The sequence below is a fragment of the Hyperolius riggenbachi genome, chromosome 5, assembly GCF_040937935.1.
Source record: "Hyperolius riggenbachi isolate aHypRig1 chromosome 5, aHypRig1.pri, whole genome shotgun sequence".
In the NCBI taxonomy this organism is placed as follows: Eukaryota; Metazoa; Chordata; class Amphibia; order Anura; family Hyperoliidae; genus Hyperolius; species Hyperolius riggenbachi.
In genome coordinates, this window is record NC_090650.1 from 280796787 (window position 1) to 280817883 (window position 21097).

At 46.1% G+C, this 21097-nt stretch overlaps 1 protein-coding gene across 1 annotated transcript in view; it reads left to right on the forward strand.

The window, feature by feature from the left end:
* Positions 1–1493: 1493 nt before the first annotated feature.
* Positions 1494–21097, forward strand: part of ALDH5A1 (aldehyde dehydrogenase 5 family member A1) — a 32437-nt gene continuing 12833 nt past the window's right edge. The window contains exons 1-7 of the mRNA XM_068234655.1: positions 1494–1826; positions 7386–7469; positions 7551–7721; positions 11766–11882; positions 11980–12123; positions 17038–17181; positions 19278–19436. Of these exons, the coding sequence (XP_068090756.1) occupies positions 1560–1826; positions 7386–7469; positions 7551–7721; positions 11766–11882; positions 11980–12123; positions 17038–17181; positions 19278–19436 (1086 nt within the window). The 5' untranslated portion in view covers positions 1494–1559. The remainder of the gene's footprint in view (positions 1827–7385; positions 7470–7550; positions 7722–11765; positions 11883–11979; positions 12124–17037; positions 17182–19277; positions 19437–21097) is intronic.

A 21097-nucleotide genomic window follows, 5' to 3' on the forward strand; every position in this document is an offset into this window, starting at 1 on the left:
ACAGCTGCAGCAAGAATGATAGCAGCAGATGGCAAACGCTCACTCATCTATCCATGATCCAAGCAATAGAGATCCCGTCATCTGAAACTCATCTGTCTCTTTTACAGTGCAGCCGTTCGCTCTGAACTTCCTGATTCTCAGATCAGACAGGAAGTAGGAAGTAGTAATAGTAGTAGTAACAGAGCGGCAGCACTCTAGAGGAGACAGATGGGCTCCGGATGACGGGACCTCTATTGCTTGGATCGCAATAGGTAAATGTGATTCATCTGGTGCTGTCATTCTCCCCCACTGCGGCTGCCTTCTCTGCTGGACTATCGTATTCACTGGGATGGAGGCTGCATGGTGGCTGTCTAGTTTGGGAGGAAATTGGTTGTTCGGTGGTGGGAGTGGTTATGTAATTCTGTCTGGGGAATGGCTTCCGGTTTGGCGGTGTCCAGAGCTTTCTGCTGTTGCCAGGCTGGAGATGCAGGGGGAAAGTGCTGCTGCTGTGATATCTGGCGCCCTTTTCACAGGGGTGCCCCAGCCCCTGAGTGCAAATGTCCCAGCCATTCATCTCTCACTCTGCATTTTGCCGCTGCTATTCCCTGCATTGTGCACCCACAGAGGAAAGCGTGCTGTTGCCCATAGCAACCAGTAGCTCGGCTGCTGTGTGCGGCATATTGCTGTGCAGCTGCATCTTCTGATTCTATTACGACATGATGGGGGGCCCAAATCAGTTACTTTGCTTAGGGCCCCATTTAGCCTTAATCCGGCTCTGGGTAGATGCCCCCAGTATAGGTTAGATAGGTAGGTGCCGGCAGTATAGGTTAGATAGGTATGTGCCCACAGTATAGGCTAGATAGGTAGGTGCCCCCAGTATAGGTTAGATAGGAAGGTGCCCTGAGTAAAGGTTAGATAGGTAGGTTCCCCAAGTATAGGTTAAATAGGAAGGTGCACCCAGTATAGGTTAGATAGTTAGGTGTAGGTTCCCACAGTATAGGTTAGATAGGTAGGTGTCCGCAGTATAGGTTAGATAGGTAAGTTTCCCCAGTATAGGTTACCATTTTTCCCACATGGTTTCTGCATGTTTACTACATAATTACGCATTTTTCAGAAATTTTTTTACGCATTGTTCCCGCATGCGGAAACCATGCAGACATTTTTTTGTGAATGTGGAAAAAATGTGGAAATTATAACTGCTGGTAATATAGCGGTAAAAAATAGTTACTGCATGTGTGATTGGGAATAGAACCCAATATGCCAAACGTCTGCCACAAGAAGTCACAACCTTTATTTGTATTATTTGTAAAGGGTGTGAACTTCCATAGCCACCCCTACGCCCCTTCTTCTCCTCCACTTCATCAAGCTGCTGCTATTTTCACTTTGGCTCCGTCCTCGATGCTCTGCTCTGCCTCCACCCTCTGCTCCTAGTTAGTGCAGGGCTACAACAAAATGGCCGCCGCTATGACAGCGGCGGCCATTTTCTTGTAGCCACAGAGAAGGAGGAGGAGGGCGATCTGGGGAGGAGATTGAGCTGGGGGAGACAAGCGGCGACGTTGGTAACCTTTGCATTATTGGTAATGTTTTCACGTCTACCTTTTAGTGGCATCCTGAGCTTGTCATGCAGGATGTCCTCCACTAGTGCCAGTGTATTGCCCACCTCCCTGCTGCGCTCCACCGCCTATGTGGGGGGCTCCTGGATCCGCTCATCTGACACTTTCCCAGTCCTGGATCCTGCCACTGGCACAGAACTGCTGCAGGTTGCTGACTGTGGCCCGTCAGAATGCAGAGAAGCATTAAAAGCAGCTTCTGGAGCTTTTCAGGCATGGAAAGAGGTGCCCAGCAAGGTAAGCTTTCAACTTGGCTGTGTGTCTAAAAACTGTTCTTAATAGACATTTAAAAGATTAAGAAATAATGTGTGAGTGAGTCAACTTAAATCATCAGAGTGCATGGCAAAGCAGAAAAGGGTTTATGTAAGACTTTATTAAGAAGTCTGCTACAGTATTTTGTGGATTATTTTGGGTCTAATGTCTGGTACACACCATGCAATGTCCCATCTGAAAGATTGATCAAATTGCTTATCTGATTTTTTAATCGTTTTTCTCAGTTCTATACAAAATCAATCAGGAAAACAACCGTAAAATAACATTGGACTTGTCTATTTGAAAGGAAATTGCATGGTGTGTACCAAGCACTAGACCTCATAATTGACAAGAATGGGTGCAGGTTCAGGTGCTTGAAAAGAGATGATTCACTGTTTTATGGATGTTCCCAGAGGAAGCTTCCTGAATTTTAAATGCTCAGAAAGTGTTAAGCTAAACACCTAGAAAAAAAAACATTCCTCCCCATGATATAGGGCTGGTGCACACCGGAGCGGTTCTGGAGCGGTTTTTAAAACGCTTGAAGGGGGAAAACCGCTTGGCTAATGAAAGAGAATGGACTGGTGCACACCAGAGCGGTTCGTTTTTTCCACAAACACAAACTCTGGGGCTGCAGCATTTTTTAGAATTCTGAGGCGTTTCTGCTTCAATGTTAAAGTATAGGAAAGTGGAAAAACGCTCTGAAAAACGCTAGATCAGAGCGTTTTTTCCAGATGTTTTTGTTACAGAAGCTGTTCAGTAACAGCTTTTATTGTAACAATATTTATAATCTGCTACACAAAAACGCTCCAAAAAACGCTAGGCATGTTTAGAAAATGTCTCGAAGGCCCCATTCACACTTGAGCGTTTTGCCGTCGATTTCGGCAAAACACTCAAGCACTAGTGCTTTTTAAAGCACTAGTGCAATAAAACCCTATGAGCCCGTTCTCACTTGGGCGCAAACGTGTAGCCTGCACCATTTTCAAGCGATTTCCCCGCGATTGCGTTTCAGTGCTATAGAAGCGCTAAACGTGATCTCTGAAAAATCACTGCAGTGTCCAGTGATTTTTTTTTTCCTCTTTAAATCTGGAGTTTTGCGCTTTTAAGTGTGAATGGGGCCTAAACATGCCTAGAATCACTCTGAAATCTGCTTCAAAAACTTCTAGTGTTTTCAGATCTGCTAGAGGTTTTTGGTGTGCACTGGGCCATACTTACCTGGGTCTTCCTCCAGCCCCTTGCAGCTGACATGTCCCACGCTGACAGCTCCTCTCGCAGCCGCCGGCCCGTGGTCCCCGCCAGTGAAGAGGCCGTACCTCCTCTACTGCGCCTGTGTAAGTGCTGCTGTCAATCTCGTCCGCGGTGTACTGCGCAGGCGCCCTAGTTCTGTGCCTGTGCAATACGCGGCAGACAACGTGGGCTTGATTGACAGCGGCGCTTCACGCAGGCGCAGTAAGGATGACTTCGAGGTCTGCCTCTGCACTGGCAGTGACCACCCGGGCCAGGGGCTGCGAGCGGAGCTGTCAGCATGGGACATGTCAGCTGCAAGGGGCTGGAGGAAGCCCCCGGTAAGTATATCATGAGGAGGCACGATTTGCTTGATGCTTTCTTTTAAACAATGTTTGTTTGCCATTCCTTTCTAATGGTGTGCATACTGTAGGGAATCTGGGCGCTAGTCTAGTTGGAGGGTTAGTGAGATGCTTGTGGTTCCAGCTTGTATACAAATGTAATGCTTATTGCTGCTTGGAATTGGGCTAGTGAAATGCACTTACTACCCATTTGGCTGGGCTCATTTACAGACTGGATACACGTTGCCTTGAATTTGCATGCAGGCCATAATAATTAGCACCTCAGTGACCATCTCATCTTGACTTTCATCTAGCTTAAAGTGACACTGAAGTGAAAAAAAACGTATGATGTAATGATTTGTATGTGTAGTACCGATAATTAATAGAACATTAGTAGCAAAGAACATAGTCTCATATTTTAATTTTTAGATATATCGTGTTTTTATATATATATATATATATATATATATAACATCGCTATATTCTGGCATATGTGCAATTACAAGCCACACTCTATATGTTAAACTATAAAACAAGCATAGCTAATGACCCTTTCAACTTCCCTGCAGTAAAAATCTTATCTAATGCCGGGTCCACACTCTAAGCGCTTTTCTGAGCACTTTGTGATTTGATTCGCGCTTTCTGAGCGCTTTTTAAAAATCTCTCCCATTCACTTTCATTAAAATCGTGGGAAAAAAATCCTGGCGATTTTTTTTTTTTTTTTTTTTTTTTTTTTTTTTTTTTTTTTTTACCGCGATTCTAATGAAAGTGAATGGGAGAAATTTTTAAAAAGCGCTAATCAATCACAAAGAGCTCAGAAACTGCTAATCAATCACAAAGCGCTCAGAAAAGCGCTTATAGTGTGGATCCGGCCTAAATCTGTCTTTGTTTCTTTGATGTATAAGTGCTCCAGAAATCAGGGACCCAAGTTGGGTCGGAGAGCTCAAAGAGGCTCTTTTGTATAGATAACTGAGGTTTCTTAAGGGCCCGTTTCCACTACACGCGGTGTGATTGCCACACTGCATTGCATGGAAACTGCCTCCAATGTTAGTCAATAGGACTGTTTCCATTGACGCGAACTACCAGTCGTGATAGGATGCGGTTTGGTGCGGCTAAATGTATGGATTGCATGCTGCAATTTCCTGCAATCCGCATGCGGGTCTCATAGGGATAGCATTGAACGCACCACATCGTGGCACGACTGGAAGTACAGGCGCATGTGATGCATTGCGGCAATTGCATCGCACGGCAGGAATGCGACCAGTGGAGATGGGCCTTAACGCTTCCTATACTGGAAACAATGTTAGATTCCTATCTGGGCTACTAATGCTCAATGGCCTCAATTTACTAAGCTTATCTCCTGTCTTTAATAACTCTTCTAGAGTTGTTACCATGGTGATAAGGCATGTAGTATTCAGGAAACATTTTACCTCAGGCAAACCTAAAGTTAACTCTTCTGTCTTTAAGTTAACTCTTCAATCCTTAAAATAACTCCAGAGTTAAAGACAGGCTGTTTATTAACTGCATGTGAAAATAACTACAGAGGAGGTAAATTAACTACAGAAGAGGTAACGTAAGGAATGAAGAGATAAGATAACTCTCTCTTATGTGGAGGTAAGTTTTCTCTTGCCTTATTATCTCCAGCATGATCTTAGTGAATTGAGGCCTATTTCTTAGCTGTACTACATATACAAATCAGTATCTCCATAAGTTTATTTTCACTTCAGATTCCGTTTAAAGTAAACTAGAGCTGAGTTAAAAGGAAGAATTGATACTTACCCGGGACTTCCTCCATCCCCATAAGCACATGCTAGTCCCGCCGTCTGCTGTTCAGCCCCGGTAATAGGCTCAATCGCGTCAGCCGTGGCCTTCCGCGTGGACCTCCCACGCATGCACAGAAGGCCACGTCTGACGCGACTGAGCCTGTTACCGGGGCTGAATATGGCTAAACAGCAGACCATGGGAGTATGGCGAGGGACTTGCACATGCTTATGGGACTGGAGGAAGCCCCCGGGTAAATATTGATTCCAGGGATGGGCTCATGAGTAATGAGCCTTAATTGCCACAGCTGTTCCAGCTGGATTATAAGGGGTTATTTACCCATATTTCTGCCTTCCTGCCTGCGATCCAAACGGCTTGCACACGTCCTATTGGATGCGTTGCAAGCCTCACTACGTGCACTTTCACCTTCCGTCCAATAGGACGCTTGCGTGACCTCATCCCTGATTGAGTCTTCCTTTTAACTCAGCTCTGGTACTCTTTAAAGGGTGAAATACAGTGAGAAAACACCACACCAACTTCCTATGGTGCACCTTTCATCTAGTGGAAGGGTGGACTACAGTGAGTAGACACTACACCCACTTCCTACAGTGCACAGAATGAAGAATAAAATAGCTTTCTAGGTCTTTTTTTCCAGTTTACTCAAGCTACAGGCACCATGGCGGCCTAGTGAATAGTACTCTCACCTTGCAGCTTTAGGGTCCCAGGTTCACAGAGGTGCAGGACACAATCTATTTGCAGTTTGTATGTTTCCCCCTTCTTGTGTTCTAATAATAAGTTCATTGGTTCCCCCAAGATAGGCTATGTTCCAGGTATTAGACTACAAATATAGAAGGGATTAGATTAACCTTTTAACGACCGCCTCACGCCAATTGGCGTGAGCGCGGTGGCAGCCCCAGGACCCAATGGCAGCTCTGGAAACCCTGCATGAACGCCCCTGGCGCGTGTTTTAAACAGGAAATCCCTCCCCCTATGTTTACCTCTGCGATAGCGACAAATATTGTCGCTAATCTAGGGTGGGCTATAGCGCAGCAGTGGGGGGGGGGGGGCAGTGAGTGGCGGTGTGGGAACACAGAGGCATATCATGAGCCAGTGAACATGCCTCTGTGTCCCATCTGCCCCCCCAAAAAAAACACGGGTTTCTGACATCAATATTAGGACACAGAGGCACATTCTGCATATAATGCCCAGCCTCTGTGTCCTTATAGTGTGCCCCCAGTCTCCCCCAATATAAAAACCGCCAGGCTATCGGCACGCAGATTGTCACTAGCTGGCTGTTTGCCTTTAGGCTGCCATTCAGCGCCGCACCCCCATCTCCTCTATAGCATGGCTCTCCGCCAGTGTACCTTCCCTCCCCGCCTCTGTAAGTTTCCTCCAATCGGCTTGCAGAGGTGGGGAGGGAAGGTACACAGGCAGGGAGACGCGCTATAGAGGAGGCGGGGGAATGGCAGCCTAAAGGTAAACAGCCAGCTAGCTACAATCTGCGTGTCGCTAGCCTGGCGGTTTTTATATTTGGGGACAGCAGAGCACGAGAAGAGACTGGGGGCACACTGTAAGGACACAGAGGCTGGGCATTGTATGCAGAATGTGCCTCTGTGTCCTAATATTGATGTCAGAAACCCACCGCGGTTTCTCTTTAAGGCAAATTAGTATGAATTATGTAATCTTAATTCTCCTCTTCTGTATTTTGTAGTACCATTGGATATTGACAGGTCAGAAAAAATATCATATTAATATTATTCTTATCATATAATTCCCACTAATACATTTCCATCTTTGCATTAAACTGACAAGTTGCCTTTTTTATTTTTTAACGTAATGAGTTTTTATATTCAGGCCCTGTTCACAGTGGTCAGTTGCATTGCAGAAAAATTCTGCATGACAACTCACTGCCCATACAACTCAATGGGCCTGTTCACAGTAACGGATCACTTTATTCTAACTCGCTGCAGGCAGGCTTTGTATTAGTTTTATGTCCAGTCTCCATTGCAGTTCAGTCATTATAACATGTGAGTTATGCAACTGACCCCTGTGCACCTAGCCTCAGTGTATTTTCTTGGGACATGTACATTGAAATGCATACAACCTTGGCTGAACGTATTGCAAATTGCACACACAAACAAGTTGTTCTTTTGGATGGAATACCTTCCCAGTGAATATTTAAATTGCTGTCTAAATAGATTTTCATGGATTTTTTCCTTAGGAACGAAGCAACTTGCTGCGCAAGTGGTATGACCTGATGATCCAAAACAAAGAAGACCTTGCTAAAATTATCACGGCAGAAAATGTAAGGATGGTGACACATAAACATAAAATGAATTACAAAAAAAATCCCATCTGTATTGATGTGTTATTCTTTCTGTTACAGGGAAAACCTACAAAGGAAGCACTTGGTGAGATTATATATGCTGCTGGCTTTCTAGAGTGGTTCTCTGAAGAAGCACGCCGCATATATGGAGATGTGATTTCTGTGCCCCTGAAAGACAGAAGAGCCTTGGTCCTCAAACAGCCTGTTGGTGTTACAGCCATCATTACTCCAGTAAGCGTTTCATATGGCAGAGTCAGAAATGTAGAAGTCTTTTTAGTATTAGTAGAAGCTTTGAGAACTGTCATTAGTAGTGTTGGATGGATTACTCTGCTGAAAGTAAAGCTGTCCACACACTAGATGTAACTCCTGGCCAATAAGGACCTCCTCTGCCGAGTATCTCTGCCACGTCTGTACAGCAGCACTCGATTCCCCCTGGCGCTTTGGCCAGCGATGGACTCAGCTGAGCGCTGGCTAATAACATTTGTACAGCTGTACGGAGGCAGCAGATGTATAAAAGAAGCTAAAATTATTTTAAGAAAGAACACTGGTGGGCTAGTGGTGGACCTACCTCCCCAAAGCAGACACAAAAATACTGTTGGTTATTTCAACCAGGGCTTTGGAGTCGGGGCAATTTTGGGCACCCGGAGTCAGAGTTGTTGATTTCATAAACTGAGGAGTTGGATGATTTCTGTACAAAATCCACAGCCCTGTTAAGTATTAGACTAAGGAGTCTGAGTCTAGGAGTCGGAGCCATTTTGGGTACCCGGAGTTGGAGTCGTGGTTTCATACACTGAGGAGTTGGAGTCGGAAGATTTTTATACCGACTCCACAGCCCTGATTTCAACACACAAAAAGGATCACTTTATTCAAATACCTAAATACATACAGTTTTACATTTTGTCAGGTGGCATATTTTGCTACCATCACCTGCATCTTATCAGAATATAATACGGATTATTAAAGAAAACCAGTGATGACGAAAAAAGGTTTTATATATACTTGGGGCTTCCTCCAGTCCCATGCGCACGGATCGATCCCATGCCACCGTCCTCCGCTGCCTTTAGTTCTTTAGTTTCGGTACTAGGTCCCGTAACTTCCTCCAGTCCGGCCAGTCTGGGCAAGAGGAAGTGTGTTCTCTACGTATCTCTCTGGCAGATATGATTTAGGCCTCTTGCACACTGCATGCATTTCAGATTCCGATTCCGCTTTTTAATCTGTTTTTACATCTGATTCCGATTCAGATTTTTAATCTTAACTGCATGCTGCGTTTTTTTTGATCCGTTTTTCTGTTGAATGTATTCAAGGAAAATCGGAAACGGAATCGGAATCGGAAACGGAATCGGAATCGGAAAACGGATTTGCAGTGTGCAGGGAGCCTTAGTCACCTGCACACACACAGAGCAAGAACTCCTCTTTAAAGCGCACCTGAAGTAAGAGGGATACAGAAGCTGACCTATTTCCTTTTAATCAGCAGATCAGATGTTTCTGACTGAATTCTGTCTGGATTAGCCACATGCTTGTTTCAGGTGTATGATTCAGACACTACTGCAGCCAAAGAGATCAACAGGATGCCAGGTAACAAATATGGCAGCCTCCATGACCCTTTCACTTCAGGTGTCCTTTAATAAATGCAGAACAGCCTGGATTAATTAACAGAAGTCATCACTGCGAGTGTATACGTGGTGCAGTCACTCAACTGTTTTTTTTTTGTTTTGTTTTTTTTTTATACTAATTTTTCAACAACTTGACTCTGTTCTGAAATGACTCAGGCCAGGGCTAGGCTGGCAAACTTTTTGTACTTACTGATGTACAACTGTTTGCTGACTCCTTTAGAGCTCTTTCACACTAGGAGCTGATCCATCTATTTGACTTTCATGTCAACTTTCACATTAGACAAAGCGTTCCAGAGTGTTACATTGTAACGCATCTGGGAGCTTTGTTACGTCCCATAGGTGAATTAGAACTGCCGCTGCTAATCAGCGTTGCACCACAACTTCCCGACGTTCACGCTGCAGGTCATATTGTGTGCACGAAATCAGTTCGTGCACGCGTTCTGTGATGTGAAAGGGCCCTTAGTAAATCAAGCCCAGCGTCTGTCTACCCACGCCGTGGGTATATCATGTCCTTACCCCACTCTCCTGCAGTGTAATTAGTGAGATAAAATAAAGGAGCTTTTCAGCACATGTATATGCTAGATTACTTTCTTTATTGGATTTAAAGAGAACCAGAGAGGAAGCACCCTTGTGTATTTTACCTTATAAATCAGCGGGAACATGACAGTAAACACCTAATCTGCTCTTTCATTGTTCTCTGTTTAATCTGACTGTTATCACCTCTGATAAGAATCCCTGACTGAGCATTCAGTTTGGCTTTGCTACGGAATTATTATAGCTGAGTCTGTGTTCTCTGGTGTCTTTTCAAGCCCAAGTCTGCCCCCTTGTGGCTCTGCTATAATGACTCAGCTATAATAATTCCCGGCAAAGCCAGACTGAATGCTCAGTCGGGGATTCTTATCACAGCTGATAACAGACACTTTTAGCAGTGAGGATGAACCGGAGAGCAGGGTAGGTGTTTTCTCTAATGTTCCCACTGATATATATGGTAAAATACATGAGGGTGCTTCGTCTCTGGTTCACTTTAAAGAGGAACTGAACCCAAAAGAAGTCACTAAATTGAGCCTCCTTATCCCTTTGAAATGAATGTTTAGACACAAAACACTTGTGAAGGGCAATATAAAAGTAGATATATTTGTGTAAGGCCTGGTCCACACTAGGTCCGGAAACGTATCCGTGGCTGCGTTTTTCAAACCTGATGAAAAACGGAGTCCCGGATACTAATGTTTAAAATAGCAGCCAGCCTCACCCAAGTAAAAAACGGATCCGTCTGCGTTTGCGGGGACCCGTTTTGAAAACCTGAACGGAAGGTCCGGATCTGCTGCATTTTCACGCAACGGATCAGGACCACGGATACACGCAGGGGTAGTGAAAGCAATGAGAAAACGCATCTCCAGCTCCACAGGCAAAAAACGGATGTGAAAACGGATAGCCTGAGCTTTATGATTGGCCCAAAAAATCCTCCCACTCCTTCCTAATGATAGAGACGTTTTCTGTCAGGGAAAAACCTGAACGGAAACTGATACAAAACTGATGCAAAACTGATGCACTTTCATCAGTTTGCAGTACGGTGGGTACTTCCCCTGATCCGGACTGCAGGGTCCGTCCTGCAACCGGGTCTAGTGTGGACCCAGCCTTATACAACTATGAATCCCTCCATTTTGCAGCTCTCATTCCATGGGAGGTGCAGAGTCTGATTCTGTGGGCGGTGTTAGTTGGAGTTAGACATGCCCATTCACGCCCACAGAATGAGATTTACAGCCCAGTGTCATGAGGTCATCATCAGTCGCCCTGTTAGAGGAAAGTGACAGCTGTGACTTCTGCTGCTGCCCTGCACTGTACTGGCACATGCCTTGATAAAGTATTATTATTTTATTCTCTAACTATGCCTGCAGTGTACAGAGATCTTGCGCGGTCATCCTGCAGCTCTCCCCATTTGTGTTGTGCCAGATCCCATATCATGTCCTGTAGTCATGCAGCTCTCCCCTATCGTATCCTGTCCGGCAGAGGTAGGGGGGTAACACTGCAGAGGGAATCCGCTCTTATGTCAAACACCCCTGCCCCCCCTTCTCCTCCTCGTAGGTGTCACGCAGGGGGAATCCTCTCTTACATTATCCAGCCACCCTTGTCCTCCCCTGTAGGTAGTAGCTTGACAAAGGGAATCCCCTCTTATGTCACCACCCCCTGCAAGCCCCCCTTCTCCTACCAGTACATAGCGCATGGGCTAATTAAGCTTTATTTGAATCACTCGTGATCATCCCAGCTCTCATACACACTGAGAGAGGTTTGGCGCTTCACAGTGTAAAAAAGACTGAACAGTTTTTTTCCCCCAAAAAAAATCATAAATATATATGCTTCACTGTTAATGCTTCACTCTTTATAAAACTGACCAAATGTCCACTAAAAAATATGACAGGCACGCATATGCCTCACTGATATTACTTCACTCTTGCTAATTTCAGGAAAAACTATTTTTTGCCAAAAAACAACCCTTTTAGATAAACGATCTACCCCTCTCGTTATCAATTTTATGTTATATGTTTTTAGTGGACATTTGTTTCGTTTTATATCACACTGTGAATATCTATTGACTTTTTTTCTGCCCAAACTTTCTATTTGCTGAATGTGATTAATGCTTGGTTTTGTTTTACTCTGGCATTAGTGGAATTTCCCCAGTGCTATGATCACGAGGAAAGTAGGTGCTGCTCTGGCAGCTGGATGTACTGTGGTGGTGAAGCCTGCAGAAGACACCCCACTGTCTGCCTTAGCACTTGCAGAGGTATGGCTTTCATATATGCATGTTTATGTGACCTTTCATCATTGTTTGCCTTGCTTGTGATTCCTGAATGTGATCCATCTTCTGTTGTGTTTTGCAGCTTGCCCACCAGGCTGGCATCCCAGCTGGAGTGTATAATGTCCTACCATGTTCCCGACAGAAAGCCCCTAGTGTTGGAGAAATTCTATGCACAGATCCGTCTGTAGCCAAAATTTCTTTTACTGGGTCCACTGCAACAGGAAAGGTAAAATGCACTTATAAAATGCTTACGGTGGATGCTTTAAAGTGGACCCAAATTAAGAATGCAAGATTTCAGAAATAAAATCTATTTTCTAACTTATAATAATAAATATCAGCCTTTTTTCAGCTGCATGATAACAAATATGAAATATTTTACATTTATTGGAGGAACCCCTCCCTTCCTTTCATATTGCCGGGACAGAATCCGGCAGACTGGTGGAGGAGATAAAAAACAAAACACAGGCTGCTACTGATGATGTCACAGGGGAGGTGATCTCAGCTTGTGTGATTTCAAATAGATGACGCCCTGTGAGGGAGGGTAGCTGATGACTAACACCCATGATCTAAAACCTCCTACTAAGCTCAGAAGTAAAGGCTGCCACCTGTATAACCCTAGTTATGAAAAGAGAAGGGTGAAAAGCATGCACTGAAATGCTCATAGGCTTGAAGAAGTGTTTATTTATCTTTGTATGTGTCAGAGTGGTGCAACTAAATATTTTGAATTAAAGGAAAGGTTCAGGGAGGGTGGGTAAAAAATAAAAATCAAATTCCACTTACCTGGGGCTTCCTCCAGCCCGTGGCAGGCAGGAGGTGCCCTCGCCGCCGCTCCGCAGGCTCCCGGTGGTCTCCGGTGGCCGACCCGACCTGGCCAGGCCGGCTGCCAGGTCGGGCTCTTCTGCGCTCCAAGGCCCGGAACTTCTGCGTCCCACGCCGGCGCTCTGACGTCATCGGACGTCCTCCGGGCTCTACTGCGCAAGCGCAGTAGTTCTGCGCCTGCGCAGTAGAGCCCGGAGGACGTCCGATGACGTCAGAGCGCTGGCGTGGGACGCAGAAGTTCCGGGCCTTGGAGCGTAGAAGAGCCCGACCTGGCAGCCGGCCAGGTCGGGTCGGCCACCGGAGACCACCGGGAGCCTGCGGAGCGGCGGCGAGGGCACCTCCTGCCTGCCACGGGCTGGAGGAAGCCCCAGGTAAGTGGAATTTGATTTTTATTTTTTACCCACCCTCCCTGAACCTTCCCTTTAAAAAAATGTTTGGTTTGGGTCCGATTTAACCACTTCAGGACCACAGTGCTAAACCCCCCTAAAGACCAGGCTGTATCTTTCAAAATAGGCCACTGCAGCTTTAAGGCCAAGCTGCAGGGCCGCACAACACCGCACTCTAGTGATTCACCCCCCCCCCCCCCTTATCTTCCCACCAACAGAGCTGTCTGTTGGCGGGGTCTAACCAACCCCCATACCCCCCCCCCTCCCCCCCTGTGTTTATGTAAATTTTTTTAATCAATATTTATGTTTGTTTTTATTTTATAAAAATGACTTTTTTTTTTTTTTTAATTTCTTCCCTGCTCCCTCCCTTCCCCACCCAGACAATCAGCGTGATCAGCTGTCATGGGCTTCTGCGGCGATATCCTGCAAACTGCAGCCCCAGAACTTGACACCAGTTGGTGTTACGTGGTCCTGGGGCTGTCGCCGGGGCCACGCCCATTGGCGTGGAGTGGTCTTTAGGTAGTTAAAATGGAACTGTGAGCCATACTATCTCAGAAAAAAACCCACATATACAGGTACTTCTAAAAGAATTTGCATATTGTGCTACAGTTCATTATTTTCTGTAATGTACTGATAAACATTAGACTTTTATATATTTTAGATTCATTACACACAACTGAAGTAGTTCAAGCCTTTTATTGTTTTAATATTGATGATTTTGGCATACAGCTCATGAAAACCCAAAATTCCTATCTCAAAAAATTTGCATATTTCATCCGACCAATAAAAGAAAAGTGTTTTTAAAACAAAAACAGTCAACCTTCAAATAATTATGTTCAGTTATGCACTCAATACTTGGTTGGGAATCCTTTTGCAGAAATGACAGCTCAATGCGGCGTAGCATGGAGGCAATCAGCCTGTGGCACTGCTCAGGTGTTATGGAGGCCCAGAATGCTTCAATAGCGGCCTTAAGCTCAACCAGAGTGTTGGGTTTTGCGTCTCTCAACTTCCTCTTCACAATATCCCACAGATTCTCTATGGGGTTCAGGTCAGGAGAGTTGGCAGGCCAATTGAGCACAGTAATACCATGGTCAGTAACCCATTTACCAGTGGTTTTGGCACTGTGAGCAGGTGCCAGGTCGTGCTGAAAAATGAAATCATCATCTCCATAAAGCTTTTAAGCAGATGGAAGCATGAAGTGCTCCAAAATCTCCTAATAGCTAGCTGCATTGACCCTGCCCTTGATAAAACACAGTAGACCAACACCAGCAGCTGACATGGCACCCCAGACCATCACTGACTGTGGGTACTTGACATTGGACTTCAGGCATCTTGGCAATTCCCTCTTCCCAGTCTTCCTCCAGACTCTGGCACCTTGATTTCCGAATGACATGCAAAAGTTGCTTTCATCCGAAAAAAGTACTTTGGACCACTGAGCAACAGTCCAGTGCTGCTTCTCTGTAGCCCAGGTCAGGCGCTTCTGGTTCAAAAGTGGCATGACCTGGTGAATGCGGCACCTGTAGCCCATTTAACTGCACACGCCTGTACACGGAGGCTCTGGATGTGTCTACTCCAGACTCAGTCCACTGCTTCTGCAAGTCCCCCAAGGTCTGGAATCAGTCCTTCTCCACAATCTTCCTCAGCGTCCGGTCACCTCTTCTCATTGTGCAGCGTTTTCTGCCACACTTTTTCTCTCACACAGACTTCCCACTGAGGTGCTTTGATACAGCACTCTGGGAACAGCCTATTCGTTCAGAAATTTCTTTCTGTGTCTTACCCTCTTGCGTATGGGTGTCAATGATGGCCTTCTGGACAGCACTCTGGTCGGCAGTCTTACCCATGATTGCGGTTTTGAGTAATGAACCAGGCTGGGAGTTTTTAAAAGCCTCAGGAATCTTTTGCCTGTATGCCAAAATCATCGATATGTGGAGTCGAAGAGTCAGAGCAATTTTTGGTACCCGGAGTCGGTGGTTTTATAAACTGAGGAATCGGATGATTTTTGTATCGACTCCACAGGCCTGAAAATAACAAACTAAGATAATGTGCAAACTATGACACAGGGAGTACTGGATCCAGCCCATTCAAGCTTACAGTCTAAAGGTGGGCACACATGCAGGGCTGTGGAGTTGGTACAAAAATCATCCAACTCCTCAGTTTATGAAACCTCAGACTCCAGGTACCCAAAATTGCTCCGACTCTTAGTCTAATTCTTACCAGGGCTGTGGAATTGGAACAAAAATCAGCCGACTCTGACTCCTCGGTTTATTGAAACAACTGACTTACCGTATTTTTCGTCGTATAAGACGCACTTTTTCTCCCCAAAAAATAGGGGGAAAAAGTCCCTGCGTCTTATACGGCAAAGGCAGGGAATTCCCGACTTAGAAACGCCCGCCGATACGGACCGCGACCCGCCGCCACGTCGGGAATTCCCTGCCTGTGTGGCTGCACCCGACCGTTGCCTCTGCCCGCTCCCCATGCCTGTAATGTGCCGGCGTGTGTAATCAGTTCCCTCCCGCTGTGTGGCTGATCTCTGCGTGCCCCCGCGAGTGTCTAATATGCCCGCTCCCCCGCCTGCCTTATCTCCCTCCCCCATGTGAATGCTGGCCCCCCCGGGTGTTAATCTGCAGCGGCTTACCTTTCCGCCATGCCCGCGAGGATTGGAGACCTCCTTCACAGCCGCGCATCTCGCTCTAGTGATCGGCATGTGATGATGACGCAATCATCACATGCCGATCACTAGAGCGAGATGCGCGGCTGTGAAGGAGGTCTCCAATCCTCGCGGGCATGGCGGAAAGGTAAGCCGCTGCAGATTAACACCCGGGGGGGCCAGCATTCACATGGGGGAGGGAGATAAGGCAGGCGGGGGAGCGGGCATATTAGACACTCGCGGGGGCACGCAGAGATCAGCCACACAGCGGGAGGGAACTGATTACACACGCCGGCACATTACAGGCATGGGGAGCGGGCAGAGGCAACGGTCGGGTGCAGCCACAATTTACAAACACACACGGGGGACACAGGCACATGGGGCAGGCATAAGCGACACAGAGGACACGGCAGGCATGGAGGACACAGGCACATGAGGGACACATGAGGCATGCATAGGTGACACATGGGGACACAGGCACATGGGGCAGGCATGAGGGACACACAGAGGACACGGCAGGCATGGGGGACACAGGCACATGAGGGACACATGAGGCATGCATAGGTGACACATGGGGGACACAAGCACATGGGGCAGGCATGGGTGACACATGGGGCATGTATGAGGGACACAGAGGACACATGGGGCAGGTATTGGGGACACATGGGGAGACAATGGGACACAGGAGGACAACATTTGAGGGTAACATGTACAAGACTCTCCTGGAATATGGACGCACCAGGTTTAGTATAAATCTTTTTTTTTTTCTGTTTTTTGCCCTCTAAACCTGGGTGCGTCTTATATGCCGGAGCGTCTTATACGGCGCGAAATACGGTAATCTCCGACTCCAGGTACCCAACATTTGCCTGACTCCATAGCCCTGTCCACATGAACAGATGCTTCCAGTAGATTAGATCACTTTGATTTTGCGTGTGCTCGATTTTCTCTAAAATATCTAATTGATTTTGGACAGTTTTACCACTGAAAGAGGGTCCAGGCGAACTAATCAATTCTAATAGAGATTGTATGGAGCAAGATTGGTACACTAATAGCTATTACCTAGTTGATTTTTAATTGTGATCACTTTGGGATGTGCTGCCGTGTATGGCTGGCTTGTTGGGAAATACCTCATACGCATATAGCTATCACCAGATACAATTATGTCTTACAGCAGTATTAACAACTGCATATTTATCATGGGCACTTTTAATAGTTATCACTGTGCAATCTAGCTTGTTAGTGAATGATGTAGTTTATTCCTGTGTATATTCCTGTATTTCTCATGTAGATTCTGCTCCGCTATGCAGCTGATACCGTAAAGCGGGTATCTATGGAACTTGGCGGGCATGCACCGTTTATTGTCTTTGACAGTGCAGATGTTGACAAGGCTGTGGCTGGAGCTCTTGCCTCCAAGTTTCGGAACTCTGGACAGGTAAAGCTCTTTCTAATGTTTCAGCCCATAATAGAGTACAGCAGTAGGTTAGTTGGATGCTATGTTTTGTATGTTAGGTTTTAAAGAGACTATAACAAAAAAAAGTGCCCCTGGGGGGGTACTTACCTTGGGAGGGGGAAGCCTCTGGATCCTGTTGGGGCTTCCCCGTCCCCCTCCATCCCACGGTGGTCTCGCTGGGCCCCTCCGAAGCCACAGCAGACAATTTGTCAAGCTGTGGTGCAGGCGCAGTAGCACCTGCAATATTTAACTTCCTTGGCTCCAGCTCAGGCTCAGTAGCGGCTCTCGGCTCTGGATCAGGCGGAAATTGTTCATCCCAGTCATGTCCGCTCTACTGCGCAGGCGACTTGTGCAGTAGAGTGGACCCTACTGCCATTATGTTACATTATGTTACAGGTTTTCTTTAATGCATTTTGGGAGTTTCCAGTAAAACCTATTCTGCTGTTTCATACTGCTAGCATTCTGACTCACATTCTAGGCATAATGACATTCTCAAGTCACATACACCTTGTGCATTTACACCCATACATTCATTCAGACTGTAAAAACGCTTTACCTAATTTAGATTGTAAGGTTTTATTTTTTTTTTATTAGGCAAAATAGGGGAAAAATGTGCCCCAAAGGGGGACTCTCCTCAGGAGGGGGAAGCCTCTGGATCCCTTAGAGGCTTCCCTGTCCTCGTCCGTTGGCTCTTTCTAGCACTGGGACCCCCGAAAATTGCTCGTCAATAGCTCACGCACTAGCATGGACCAACTCTGCTTTCTTGGGAACAAGCCGAGCCCAATCATGCCTGTGCTGCACAGTAGTACAGACCTGATCAGGCTCTGCTTGTTCCGCTGGGGCCTGAGCAGGTCCGTGCTGCTGCGCAGGTGCATTGCGGCCGCACTTTGGGGTCTCAGCGCTAAATTAAGCTGGTGGAAGAGACCAGGGGAAGCCTCTCTAGAATTCAGAGACTTCCCCCTCCAGAGTTAAGTATTCACATTGGAGCATTTCAAACCTCCCAGGTTTACTTTAACTGGGGCATTCTTAAAGAGAACCCGAGGTGTGTTTAAAGAATGTTATCTGCATACAGAGCCTGGATCTGCCTATGCAGCCCAGCCTCTGTTGCTATCCCAAACCCCACTAAGGTCCCCCTGCACTCTGCAATCCCTCATAAATCACAGCCGTGCTGTGAGGCTGTGTTTACATCTGTAGTGTCAGTCTCAGCTGCTCCCCCGCCTCCTGCATAGCTCCAGTCCCTGCCCCCGTCCCTTCCCTCCAATCAGCAGGGAGGGAAGGGATGCAGGCGGGGACTGGAGTTCTGCAGGAGGCGGGGAGAGCAGCAGACTGACACTATAGAGATAAACACAGCCAGCTCTGACAAGCTGTTTGTCAGCAGCGTGGCTGTGATTTATGAGGGATTGCAGAGTGCAGGGGGACCTTAGTGGAGTTTGGGATAGCAACAGAGGCTGGGCTGTATAGGCTTTTCCAGCCTCTGTATGCAGATAATATTCTTCAAACCCACCTCGGGTTCTCTTTAAGAAGTTTCTGGCAGTGCATGGCAGTAAACCAATGGGTATGTTGAAGAAAGAGTCTGCTTTCCTTTTGCTCCATTCATATATATGTTTTACTGTATCTGATTCTCTACATTGCGTTTCTATAGCAGAAAGATCCAGGTTTTTTTTTTCAGACAGAGGATGCAGTAGTATTTATCCAATAGAATGGCAAGCATTTGCTCCTAAAGGACACCTGGAGGAGTACAGCGTATCTGTACTATACGAGCCTTACTGATATAACTGGGGGTATACTTCCTTTTATCACATCCAGGTGTTCTCTTTTTAAGGGACAACTATTGCAAAAAAGTAGGCAGTTAAAATCTGACAGAATTGACAGGTTTTGGCCAGCCCATCTCCTCATGGGGGATTCTCAGGGTTTGAAAATATGGTCCAGCCATTCTTCTTCCACCCTGCAAGGCAGACCTGTACAATCTCATTCCTCTCATACTAATCACAGACTACACAAATCACTTGCCTCTAATAATCTCCCAAACTCTCATATTCTATGAACTACAAAGTAGCCATGTTTCTTGTCTTCTGCAGACGTGTGTCTGTACAAACAAATTCCTTGTTCAGAAAGGAATACATGATGTCTTTGTGAAGAAGTTGTCGGTGATGATGAAGAAAGAGCTGCGAGTGGGGAACGGATTTGAAGATGGTGTTACTCAGGGTCCACTCATCAATGAGAAAGCTGTGGAAAAGGTAACCTCATGAAAGAATTCAGGTGTAGGAGGAAATGCAGGCCAACCTAAAACATTACCTTCTAAAAACAAGGTACTTGCAAGTTTCACCTACTCATAAGCGAGAAGCAACACCCATAGCGTATCATTTCACGACAGGGAGTGAAATGGATTAGCACTTATCAATTTTACAGAGTCATAGAATCCAGTTTGCAGAAAACTGTGTTTTGGACCCAGTTGTGTTATACATAACCAGACACCGCAGGTGGTCCCTCCTGTAATATAGAAGGGCCATGATTGAGGGTAGGAACACACTAGGCAAAATCGTGTTTTCCACTATGTGCTATGGAAACAGCATATGCAATTCTGCCTAGTGTGTTCCTACCCTAAAGGACAGCTATCATTAGCTGATCTGAATACTGCATGCAAGTTATTAACTGCTTCATGTTCTAAGGGTTTTACCCCTTAAAGGGATTCTGTGGGGGGGTCTGTGTGTGTGTGTGTGTGTGGGGGGGGGGGTTGAAAATAAAAACGGACGCTTACCTGGGGCTTCTACTGGCCCCCTGCAGCTGTAATGTCCCTCCTACGATCCTCCGTTCTCCGCCGCCGGTCCCGGTCTGATATTCGTCCAACAAGACGAATAGTGCTTGCTCCCACGCGCGTCATCGGGAGCTTACTGCGCAGGTGCAGTAAGAAGTTTCCTTCTACCGCGCCTGTGCAGTGAAGCTCCTGATGCTGCGCTTGGGAACGAGCACACGCACGGCCGTGAAGCCGCAGTCTTGTTAGAATTGTGATGGGACCGGCTGCGGGGAATGGAGGATCGTTGGAGGACGGCATGGGACATTACAGCTGCAGGGGGCCGGTAGAAGGTAAGTGTCCTTTATTTTAAACCCCTCCCCCCCCCCCCCCCCCCTCTCAACAGAACCCCTTTAAGGTTTCTGACATTTTTGACATTTAAGCTGTGTAGCTTTTGATACAGTAATAACTTTCTAATTACTTATACCATCTATTTTGTCTTTTTAGGACAATCTAGGCTTTTTCTGTGTGATAATTTTTCCAAACATTGTTTTATACTGATTTTATGGAGAAAAGTTAGGCATAAATGCAGGAATTACATACCATATTTTTCTTTTTGAACCCTTTCTAATTTTTAGAGCACAAGTCCCACAGTTATAAAACATAAAATATATTCCTTGGCCCTCCTGGCTAAAATGATACCAAATATATGCCTTATTTTATTACTAGCTAGGCATGTGGCAGACCATTACCCTCCCAGTCTGCGTGTCTGAGGTGATCAGATGGAATGGCTAGGGCCACAGTTCACAATGCTGTACGTATATATGGCTAAGCAACAGCAGGGTAATGCATCTGTAGAGAATTGGGGCCCTGAACTGTTGCCCTAGAGATCACATCCGATCTTTACAGATGGCAGTCCTTAATGCTGTATAAACAGGTATCTGTATTACAGAAGTTAACAAGGGGTTGATGGGCTAGGTAGGCGTTTAAAACCTAACTGGAAGGAAAAAAATACTATTTTTGTATTGTGACCTTATCACTTTATTTTTCTTTAAAAACTTGTAAAACGTCCTATAGCAGCAATCATTCACTTTTAAACAGGAGTGTGCCTGAGCATGAACATGCGGCGGCAAATTTAAATTTTGGATAAGGAATCTATGTCCAGGA